This window comes from Lithobates pipiens, unplaced genomic scaffold (genome assembly GCF_037356315.1).
Source record: "Lithobates pipiens isolate NorthernLeopardFrog02 unplaced genomic scaffold, aLitPip1_a1.2 Scaffold_3, whole genome shotgun sequence".
NCBI lineage: Eukaryota > Metazoa > Chordata > Amphibia > Anura > Ranidae > Lithobates > Lithobates pipiens.
In genome coordinates this window covers 44,104,856-44,116,990 of record NW_027507790.1, presented here as the reverse complement: position 1 = coordinate 44,116,990, position 12,135 = coordinate 44,104,856, and the positions used below count along the sequence as shown (strand labels likewise).

General features: G+C 41.4%; 1 protein-coding gene across 1 annotated transcript in view; it reads right to left on the bottom strand.

Moving 5' to 3' along the window:
- The window catches only part of DERL3 (derlin 3), a 59,981-nt gene extending 49,442 nt beyond the window's left edge, over positions 1 to 10,539 (bottom strand). Inside the window, exons 1-3 of the mRNA XM_077461588.1 lie at positions 10,410 to 10,539; positions 7,688 to 7,753; positions 3,626 to 3,699 (exon numbers count right to left, since the gene is read on the bottom strand). Of these exons, the coding sequence (XP_077317714.1) occupies positions 3,626 to 3,699; positions 7,688 to 7,753; positions 10,410 to 10,502 (233 nt within the window). The 5' untranslated portion in view covers positions 10,503 to 10,539. The remainder of the gene's footprint in view (positions 1 to 3,625; positions 3,700 to 7,687; positions 7,754 to 10,409) is intronic.
- Between the last annotated feature and the right edge of the window lie 1,596 nt (positions 10,540 to 12,135).

The following is a 12,135-nucleotide window of genomic DNA, read 5'->3' as shown; positions in this document are numbered from 1 at the left end:
TTTTTCATGTGACTCAGTGTTACAATGTCTCAGGTGTGAATGGAACCAGATGTGTTAAATTTGGTGTTCTCGCTCTCACTCTCTCATACTGGTCACTGGAAGTTCAACATGGCACCTCATGGCAAAGAACTCTCTGAGGATCTGAAAAAAAGAATTGTTGCTCTACGTAAAGATGGCCTAGGCTATAAGAAGATTGCCAAGACCCTGAAACTGAGCTGCAGCACGGTGGCCAAGACCATACAGCGGATTAACAGGACAGGTTCCACTCAGAACAGGCCTAGCAATGGTCGACCAAAGAAGTTGAGTGCATGTGCTCAGCATCATATCCTGAGGTTGTCTTTGGGAAATAAACATACGAGTACTGCCAGCATTGCTGCAGAGGTTGAAGTGGTGGGGGAGTCAGCCTGTCAGTGCTCAGACCATATGAGCACACTGCATCAAATTGATCTGCATGGCTGTCCCAGAAGGAAGCCTCTTCTAAAGATGATGCACAAGAAAGCCCGCAAACAGTTTGCTCAGGACAAGCAGACTAAGGACATGGATTACTGGAACAATGTCCTGTGGTCTGATGAGACCAAGATAAACTTATTTGGTTCAGATGGTGTCTAGCATGTGTAACGGCAACCAGGTGAGCAGTACAAAGACACGCGTGTCTTGCCTACAGTCAAACATGGTGGTAGGCGAGTCATGGTCTGGGGCTGTGTGAGTGCTGCCAGCGCTGGGGAGCTACTGTTCATTGAGGGATCCATGAATGCCAACATGTACTGTGACATACTGAAGCAGGGTAGGACCCCCTCCCTTCGGAGACTGTGTCACAGGGCAGTATTCCCACATAACGACCCCAAACACACCTCCAAGACGACCACTGCCTTGCTAAAGAAGCTGAGGGTAAAGGTCATGGACTGGCCAAGCATGTCTCTGGGCCTAAACCCTATTGAGCAACTGTGGGGCATCCTCAAATGGAAGGTAGAGGAATGCAAGTTTTCTAACATCCACCAGCGCCGTGATGTCGTCATGGAGGCGTGGAAGAGGACTCCAGTGGCAACCTGTGAAGCTCTGGTGAACTCCATGCCCAAGAGGGTTAAGGCAGTGCTGGAAAATAATGGTGGCCACACAAAATATTGACGCTTTGGGCCCAATTTGGACATTTTCACTTAGTGGTGTACTCACTTTTGTTGCCAGCAGTTTAGACATTAATGGCTGTGTGTTGAGTTATTTTGAGGGGACAGCAAATTTACACTGTTATACAAGCTGTACACTCACTACTTTACATTGTAGCAAAGTGTCATTTCTTCAGTGCTGTCACATGAAAAGATAGAATAAAATATTTACAAAAATGTTAGGGGTGTACTCAATTTTGTGAGATACTGTATGTTAGAATGGGCCTAGTCATAGTCCAGACCTAAATCCAATTGTGATTCTGTGACGAGACTTGAAAATTGCTGTTCACAGACGCTCTCCATCCAAACTGACAGAGCTTGAGCTGGGTGAAATTTTCACTCTAGATGTGCAAAGCTGGTAGGGACATACCCGAAAAGACTTTCAGCAGTAATTGCAGTGAAAGGTGGTTCTACAAAGTATTGAAACAGGGGGGCTGAATACAAATGCATGCCACACTTTTTAAAATATTTATTTCTAAAAAAAAAATTAAAACCATTTATCATTTTACTTCCACTTCACAATTTTGTGCCATTTTGTGTTGGTCTATCACATAAAATCCCAATAAAATACATTTTACATTTTTGGTTGGAACATTTCAAAGGGTATGAATACTTTTTCAAGGCAATATATATGGCCTAACATACACATTCAGGAATCAATGTAGTTAGATGGCAACTGCTCCAGGTGAGTTTTTGGGAGGGAATTCTCACATGCACAGATTGCACTGATCACATTCATGTAGTTAGTGTCACCATAGGAATTGGAACCTAGACCTCCAACTATGCAAGGCAAGAGCACTAACCACTTAAAGGGTATTTCCTCATTTGCATTCAAACTTAGATAACACCATTTTTACATTTGTTATTTCTTATTAACTTCAGTTTTTCAGGTGGATTTGAAAGGAAGCTTAATGTGATGACACGTACACACGATTAGAATTTTAGTCTGAAAAACCTTGGATATTGTTTCCAACGGAATTCTGCTCAAGCTTGGCTTGCATACACACGGTCACACAAGTTCTCTGAAACGTTTGACCGTCAAGAACGTGGTGATGTACAACACGGACGATGGCAATAGAAAAGGGAAGTTCCATACGAAGCGTACCACCCTTTGGGCTCCTTCTCCTTTCTTTTCTATGCATGTTTTTTGCGCTTCGGAATTGCATACAGACGAACGGAATTTCTGATCAGAACTTTTTCTGCCAGAAAAATAGAGAACCTGCTCTCGCTCTTTTGCTGGTGGAAATTTTGCCAGGAAAAGTTTGATGGAGCTTACACACGGTCTGAATTTCTGACCAAAAGCTCACATCGGACTTTTGGTGGCGGAATTTTCGATTGTGTGTACGCAACATTAGTTTACATCCAATTATCTCCAAGTCCATCTATGTCCAGCAAAAAATTTAAAAGGTCTGCATCCTTTTCTTTTTTTCTGAAATAAGTGTGAGGGATTGGAGGTAGTGAGATGTAGATTAATGCACATCTGTCTGCTTGTTGACTTAACATGGTTTTAATAAGCTCTGGGAAGGAAAAAGTGAATAGACAGGGATGTTACAAAAGTGAAATCCTTACCATTCAACTATAATTCAACCCTCTCCCTATAATTTTTTCCAGCGGACCTGATTAGAAAGTCTACTTATCCTTATGGACAAATGGTCTAATCAGGCCTGCTAAATTAAAAAAAAAACAGGAGAGGACTCCGTCCTCTTCCGCTTAAGCAGAGTGGATCCAAGGTAGCTGGGTGTAAATAGCAGAGTCCGGTCACTCATAGAGCGGAACGGGCTCGGCCCCTGTCCATTCTGCAGATACTGAACGCACACAGATGTCACCCGCCTACTCTGCTCGGAATAGCAGGGGATCAGTTCACATATCAACTGATGATCACAACAGAATATGCCCTGTGTGAAAGGGGCCTAAAGATGGATACACACTATTGGACGAACGATCGTCCAGTTTTCCCTCAATGTTTCACAGCAAGTCAGAACCGAGGATGGAAATAATGTACAAAGCCTTTTTTTTGTTTTTGATCATGCTCTCTTTCCTATCAGATTTTTCTGGTACGAAAACAGTACACATTATATGAAAATTGTTAGTTCTATAATGTACGAGAAAAATGGCATATGTCCCTTTTGGAATTTTTAATTTGGAAAGTCTGAATCGGATGTTGAAAGTTGTGTACACACTATATGAAATCGAAACATCGTTCCTCATATGGAATTTTCTTCCAATTTTCTCAGTGTGTACCCAGCTTTTTCTTTTTTTCTTTTTTTTTTTTTTTTTTTTTTTAAGCAGGATATGTCACGTTTGCTTTTTATTACTTCAGAGTTTTGCAGTAATATAGCAATTCCGTGAGCAGTACAACTGTTAATCGGTTTATGAAATCATGAAGGAGTAATGAATATTGACAGGTTTCCATATTTCATCTTTGTCATAGAATTGTGCACTCTCCAGCAGTTTGAAAAGGATACATGAAAATCATATTAAAGAAGAAACTTAAACCCAATTCTCCAAAGTACAGAAAGTTGGTTATTAGTCTCCATATCTGTGGAATAAAAAAAAAAAAAAAAGACATGATCGGTCTTTGCAAGCAGAATCAATGCTTAAAGTTGTGCAGTAGTAAATTATGTTGGGGATGAAAGGGAAGAAATCCACTACCAACTGTCAAACCTCCACTATTATACATTCATACGTGAAAGATATTTTAGTATATGCATGCTCTATACCAGCCTTTGTCAACCTTTCCAACATAGAGGAACCCTTGATATAGCTTTCTGGTCTCCGGAAACCCTTGCTAAAAATTACAATATTATGATACATTAGTGTGATGGTCAGTGGGAAGAATGCTCCTTACACTTGTAGACACTGGGAAGAATTCCCTCCTTACAAATAGCTAAAAAGTTCAATGGTGGCAGTGGGAATTTATCTGAGAGGCAGAAATTGCTCATTTCTCAAGGAACCCCTAGCACCCACTGGAGGAACCCTAGTTTAGAAACCCTGCTCTATACACTCTGCAGATGACAAATGATAAGGTAATAACATAGGGTAAAGTGATAAACTGTCTTTTCTTCAACAATGCTCAGGGATGCAGCTTACATGATCTAGTTAAAACGGAACTAGAGTTGAGAAACAATTTGCAAACAATGAGATTTTAACTGCAGAAGAGACACACAATAGAAAGTGGGGGATTTACTAAAACAGGGATGTGCAAAATCTGGTACAGCACTGTATAGAAGCTAATCGGCTTCCATGTTTTTTATTGTCAAAGCGTAATTGAACAAGCTGAAGTTAGAAGCTGATTGGCTACCATACACAGCTGCACCTGATTCTGGGTGCTCCAGTTTTGGTAAATTCCCCCCAATGGGTCTTCTGCCAAAAAAAAAAGAAAACCTGGATGTTCATAATCCTCTTTATAATTTACACTGAGCTCAGTCGATGAAGGATCAAAGTTTGGGTGGTTCAGCAGAGACTAGATTAATTTTAATCTGTGTGGCCAATCCTGCTTGACCGTAGGCAATCTAACAATCCACATCTGTCAAACATGCATGTTGAAAATGTCTTCTATATCAGAGACTGCAGCTAATGGGCTGCAGCCTTTGATCAGTGTATTGACAGCGGAGATATAATTGTGTGGATGGTGGACTCTGTTCATTTTTTTTTTTTTTTTCATTCGGCCCACTGGCTAAATGGGAAAAAAATAAATCCATCTATGGCCAACTTTAGTTTACATTGTGGCACAGTGCCTGTGCGCTGGGATTCCTGCACATACCAAATTTTTAAAGACTGGCACCCAGAAGAAGCCAGGAAGGAGATACTGTCTTGACCTCGTAGTCGTCAGACCATTGGAACAATAGTAAATATTTTTTGACTTTAGTGCCGCTTTAAAATTCAATTACCAGCCCCATTATTTTTAAATGTGTTATGATATAGTTGCAGGTGTAATGCATCTAAATTTTTCTTCTTACCATAAGAAAAAAAAAAGAATGATCAGAGTTGTGTTTTAGTGCAGCTTATACTGTACTTTCACCTCCAACCCTTTGACACATTGGTATTGTTTCTCCTTCCTAATGTGTGCTTTGCCCATTGATAGGAGCAGCATGTGAGGACATTGCCGCTGTGGGTTTTGTGAATGGGCAAAACTCATGGTGCTGATTTTTTTTATGTTGTCAGAAGAAAATAAAAAAGGTAAACTTCAATGGTAAATAGATCATAAAACATAAAAACCTATTTGAAACCACATTTTCTGCCTAAAATTCATTGGTAACATTGGAGTAATGTATGTGGTAGGCAAGGCTGAACTCCAGTTTTAGCTGCCAAATTATTAGTTATTCTGTCCATCCAGCTCTGAGATGTACACAGCCCTGCCAGACAACACAGGCATGTTGGTGACTTGACTTTTCTCTGTTGAGGTCAACCAAAACAGCTAAGTCCTCTCCCTCTCTCTAACCTGTGATTACATCATTCTGGAGCAGCAGCAGACTGATGAGCTCACCCTTATTCTCATTTTGCTCTCTCTTCCTTTTAGCATGCTCCTTGTCATCCCATGTGTATACAACACATATGTACACTAGATAATTTTAAAGCTAAACTCCAGGAAATCGGCCACTTTGTAAAATCTGCTTGCTTACTGTGAGAAAAGTCCAGCAAGGTACATGTTTTACTGAGCACTGGGAATACAGCTATCGCTACATTCCTGGCTCTATGACTGGAAAGACGCTGTCTTCTCACACACACATCTCTCTCCCCCTGATGTCCATTCACAGAAGGCTTTGTATTTTGTGAATGGCCTCACATAATACAAAGTGCTCCGTAATTGTGCACAAAGAGGAAAGGAGCTGAAACCAGAAGGTCCAGTGTCGAAGCGCTCGGTAAAAATGTGAATTAAAAATTAAAGTGATAAGTTCATGAGGTGGCATGCACCTTCTTTGACTTAAACGCTAGTAATCCAGCACATTTTACAATTTAAATTCCTGGGGTTCAGCTTTAAAGATATATTAAGGGGTAAGTCATTTAAAAAAAATCTATCCATTGAAAATGCCACATTATGATCACTAGATGGAGCTGATGGGCACACTTATTTCCTGTGATACTCGGTTCCAGCTAGTGGCCATAGTGCAGTATTTTCATCATTCATACTGTTTTTTTTCAATGAATAACATTTGATCTGCAGATAATATAACCTGAGAACATTCAGTTTTGCACTGAATGAATTTACATGCAGTTTCCATGGATTAAATGATTTTCAATGAACATATAACTGCATTAGCTACTGTTTCTTTATCTTTGCTAGAAATTTTGCATCAAGTGTTATACCTTCTAAAACAGTGGCCATTTTTAACACCCACCTTGATCACACAGATGAAATACTAGCTCCAGTATTAACAAAAATCCTAGTTGAAGCCCAGTTCCAGGAAAATAAAAAATAATTCACCATTGGCGTGCACCCCAACAAACCCACATTGCAAAAGTTAAATGTTTATCTAGTCAAGGGGCAAAAGATTAAGGTATAAATACCTTACTCCTCTCTAGAAGGTTCCCTGCAGTTTTGCATCCAGTGCTTGCAGCTACCTCTGTAAGCTCCAGCTTCCTCAATGTGCCATACATAATTAAAGTGGTTGTATAGTCTATTTTTTTTTACTTTTACCTACAGGTAAGCCTATAATAAGGCTTACCTCTAGGTAAAAAAAATCTCCTAAACCACTATGGTTTAGGAGATATTCCCCTAGCAATGAGCCGCTGACTGCAGCAGCGCATGTGCACAGGGGTTTCTCAGCTGGAAGCCCGGCAGACGCCGGACCCTGCAGAAAACAAATCTCCCGTGAGCAAGCGTGGTAGTGACAATAATCGCTGCTCCGGCCACTCACAGCGCCGGAGTTGCGATATTCAGAAGACACGCCGAGAGAACATGTCAGCTCCCTCGACGTGTATCGGGCGATATGTCAGGGCCTCATTCTAAGGTATTTCATAATGAGCTAGTATGCGGTGCATACTAGCTCATTATGCCTTTTCCCTTGCAGGTGTGAGAAGAAAAAAAAACATTTCAGCGGGTTTACTACCACTTTAATGTGCCTGTATGATATGTGATGACACTGAGGGGTTGATTTACTAACGGCAAATCCACTTTTCACTAGAAGTGCACTGAAATTAGATCAGAGGGGGAGATCGGAAATGAGGGGAAGCTCTGCTGATTTTATCATCCAATCATGTACAAGCAAAAATGCTGTTTTTTATTTTCCTTGCATGTCCCTCCCATATCTACAGCGACGGCACTTCCAAGTGCGCTTGTAGAGCAAAGTGGATTTGCCTTTAGTGAATAACCCCCAATGTCTCCACCCAGAGACCAAGGCTTGGGGCAGAGGAGAAGCGTGTCAGAGCTAATCAGGGCAAGAAGCCAGGTAAGCGAAAGAGGCCATTCAACATCCCCTTACCCATAACAAGCAATTGGCTCTTGCAGTACTGGAGGGGTCCCACTGTAAGGGTGGATTTTGTTTTTTTTTTATATTTTCCTTGAGTTAGGGTTTAAACTGACTCACCTGTAGTTTTCTGAAGATTAGATCGGTATTGAAGTAAAGCTGGAAAGGACTAATGATGTCAGCTTCCTGCAGTTGAGAAAGTACATGTAATAATTTCATATTACAAATAAATAAAACATCCTGCAATTTCTATAGTACCAATATTGATTGGCAGGAAATAAGCCTGGAGAGATCTCCTCTCACTTCCTGTCCAAGTGAGGATAGAGGAAGTGAGCAAGATTTCCACAGACAGTAATAACCTGCTAGAAGTTTAATCCCTTCCCTACTCTGTCCAAAACATAAGAAAAAAATATATGTAAACCCAATCAATAAATCTCACATATGCTTTAATACAATGGTCATCAACCCAGTCCTCAGGGCCCACTAGCAGGCCAGGTTTTAAGTATTACCTTGGGGAGATGCAGACTAGAATACTGCAATCACTGAGCAGTAAATGCTCTCAGCTGGGATGTATTTCAGTTATTTTGCAAACTAAGTATATTTCCTACAAGAATAGAAATATATGCAGTATGTTGATCCTGTGCTAGAGTGACTATGCTGCTCTTCCCATAGAGTGAGTGAGCATCGTGTGTTATTGATGGGATCAAAAATATAGGAAAAATACCTGAAAACCAATACAGCCACCCCATCACAGGACTTGAGTTCAAATACGTTTTAAGCAGACATCAATGAAAATATGTCAGTTAGTTTAACCAGAAATTTAGCTAGAAGAAATTATATACAAATCTCAGCCTATATCCCATGTCTAGTTCCACCCCTCCTTGGCCTTTCTAAAGCTGGCCACGGGAGCATACCTACAGAGACCTATCCCCAGCCTGCACGCCTGAATAGGATGGACGGCTGCATATAGTGGAATCATATATAGCAAAGGAAAAACTGCACTGGACAATATACTAAACTAAATAGCTGCAACACAAAGTGGAATACACACAAAATACAATAAAAACAAAAAAAGCTTGCGCTCTTGTGACCCTAAAAAAACTCAATGAGTGAATATTAATCTAATATATAAAGAAAAAAATATATTTTATATTGAAAAATATTAGTGATCAATAGTACTGTAATAATGTCCAAAAAGGTGTGACCTAAAAGTAAACAAAAAGTGTCCAAACTGTACAATATTTAGTGACAGTCCAACATATGATGAAATCCACAATCAAAGTGACTTTTGCTTGAGAGATCCCACCACCAGAAGAAATGTGCGCTTACCAGCTGCCAGATAGTTAATGCCTGTAACCAACACCCAGCCAGGGCCTTTTCTTCAATTCGGAAACAATCTGGTCGTCACGTCTGTGGGGGTCTCCTGGTCAGGACTAGGGCCACACAAATCCAACCTTTTTTGTTTGGAATCAATCTCTCCATTTTCCCCCTGTCACTTGCGCCTGCAGGCATTCAGCGGCTGCAGGAGGAAAATGGAAAGAGATCGATTCTTCTATATGTAGCTGCTCCTTCTATCCAGCTTCCTTCTGCTGCGCTACTTGTGCTGTCCAGCCCCCCCTGGTAAATGTGTTATTTACCTGCTCCTTCCTTTTCTGAATGGAGAGCAAGTAATTCGTACCGATCATAGACTCTGTCCATTTGTAACTGAGGAAGAGTAAACTACTTCAGTTTGTGAATTAACGGGAAGCTCTGCACAGAGCTATTCCTGTTCATTCTTTGCAGCTGAGGCTGCAGAGAGGGAGATTGAGGGCTGTGTAGACCCCTGAAATCTCACCAAAGCCCCCCAACAAGGCTCCTAAAAAAAAAAGTAAAAAAAAAATATTGTCAAAAAATGTAAACATAAAAAAAACTACCAACACCAGTGGCGGAACTACCGGGGTCTCAAAGGTTGCACTTGTGACTATGCCTTGGTGCTCCGCCTTTGGGCTCTGAGGTCCTGAATGTTCTAGTTACGCCACTGGCTGACCATACACTAGTAGATTTTCTAACAAACACTCATAACAATATTTGTACAAAAATTCTCAATACAATCTAAAAAAAAAAATGTAACATTCGATTTTGGAGTGAATGGACTTCACTGAACGAAAACAACTATCATTGTTAGAAATTCATTTGTTTTGGACCGCAGTGGCAAGAAAATTCGAAGACGCAGAATGGAAATTTTTTCACAAACATCAGTTTTGCCCTGCTAATGATTAGAAAACCAAACTATTGCTCTTAAAACAAACATTTTGAATAACATTCTATTAGTATATATCCAGCTTTGGGTAGACCAAAGGGCCAACAAGGCAGACAAGTGGAGAGTTGTCATGGGTTATAAACAGTGAAATCTCCTGGCTGTTCAGTTGGACAATTACTTTGCACAGTGAGTCTCCCAGTCTAATATTTTCTTTCAATAAAGAACACACGTGCGGTACTGAATTTAGCTCTAAAAAAAAGCACTTGCTGTGTTGTATTTTTTTTCCACAATGTATCAATGCTGTTTTTCCCATCCATTGAACTGAAATATATAAAAAGATATTGTATGCTTACATAATTTATAGACATGTAATATGTTTGGACAGCTTCCAACAACGTATCATCAACTCACTGTATTTTACTTTGAATATACTGAGAATGTAAAGATATTGTAAATAACTAAACTAAAAAGAGCATGGATTTTATTGTGATATTGATGGGTGTTAAAAAAAGTGATGGACACTTCCAGGATCTAAAACCTGGAAGACATGGCAAGTATTCCCATTCTGTAACCCTCTTGTATGACATTGCTGTCACTTCTTACCACAGCAGCAGTGGTGATCAGGCAGGCAACGGTGTAAGCCCGGGTGACAGTCGGGATAAATTGGTGGTCCCAGGTGATACCAAGCTGAGCCATGCTGTGTATATGCAGGGAGCCTAGCAGTCTTCAGTGTAACAGCTGCTCTGATCAGGTGCCAAGTATATCCTTCTTTATTCTCTGCCACATCCCCCGCCCAAAGATAAACTGATTGCTCTTCCTTGCCAAGATGTCACTGCTGTATTTGCATTATCATCACAGTATGTATTCTGTCTAGGTGTATATCACAAGTGTACAGTATACTACTGACACAGGTAGCTAGCCTTTGAAACATTTCTTTCTCTAACTTTCTACCCTGGAGAAACCCTTAACCAGTTAAGGACCAGGCCTTTTTCTGACATTTGTTTACAAGTTTAACCACTTAAAGCTGCGTTCCGCCTGGGGAAAAAAAATAAAAGTCAGCAGCTACAAATACTGTAGCTGACGACTTTTAATATATGGACACATACATGTCCAGGAAGCCTGCGATGCCGACACCCCAGACGATTTTCGGTTTGGCTGTCGGGTGCTGCCGCTGCCAATCATCGCAAGGGAAACCAGCAGTGAAGTCTTTTGACTTCACAGCTGGTTCCCTACTGCATGAAGCATGCTGCGCTTTGTAATTTTGCCTACTTTTGGGTGGAACTCCGCTTTAAAGTGTTACTATAGCCAAATGACGGCTACAGTGTGGACCTCCTTTGCCGGGACTACGTCTATTGACGTTGTCCCGTGCACGGCGCGCTCTGTGAACGGTGAGTCTGAGACTCGCCTGATCACGGATCCGAGCAAGGGGTCGATCCCGACCCCTTACCACGTGATCAGCTGTCAGCCAATGACAGCTGATCATGTGATACAACGGAGCCGGTAATCGGCTATTATTCCTCCTCGCGCTGGCAGTGCGAGGAGAAAAAAAAGAGCCGATCACCGGCGGCCGTGATCGGGACATCAGTCCCGATCACAGCCAGCTTACCAGTGCCCACCTGCCCCCCTCAGGAGTAAGTGCCACCTAGCAGTGCCCACAGTGCCACCGACAATCTGCCTCAACCGTGCTGCACCCCAGTGCCACATATACGTGCCCATCAGTGTCATCTACCAGTGCCCATCAGTGCCGCCCATCAGTGCCCAGCAGTGCCACCTATCAGTGCCCATCAGTCCCATCTATCAGTGGTACCTATCAGTGCCCCTTAGTGCCACCCATCTGTGCCATCTTATCTGTGCCCATCAGTGATGCCACCTTAACTATGCCTATCAGTGCCCACCAGTGCAGCCTATCAGTGCCGCCTCATCAGCGCACTTCAATGAAGGAGAAAAATGACCTGTTTGCAAAATTTTAGAACAAACTATTAAACATGATTTTATTTTTTATTTTTTATTTTTTTGCATCTTTTTTTTTGTTTAGCAAAAAATAAAACTCCCAGCTGTAATTAAATACCACCAAAAGCTCTATTTGTGGGAAAAAAATGATAAAAATTTCATTTGGGTACAGTGTTGTATGGCCGCGTAACTGTCATTCAAAGTGCATCAGCGCTGAAAATTGGTCTGGCCAGGAAGGGGGTTTAAGTGCCCAGTAAGCAAGTGGTTAAAGGTAAAAAAAACGTTTTCAGTCTCCCTGTGCCCCGCTCCAGTGATACAAATGTAGCACTACCCCCCCGAAGGAGCTGCTGGTTTTATTGGGCTTTATTGTTTGCTTCTC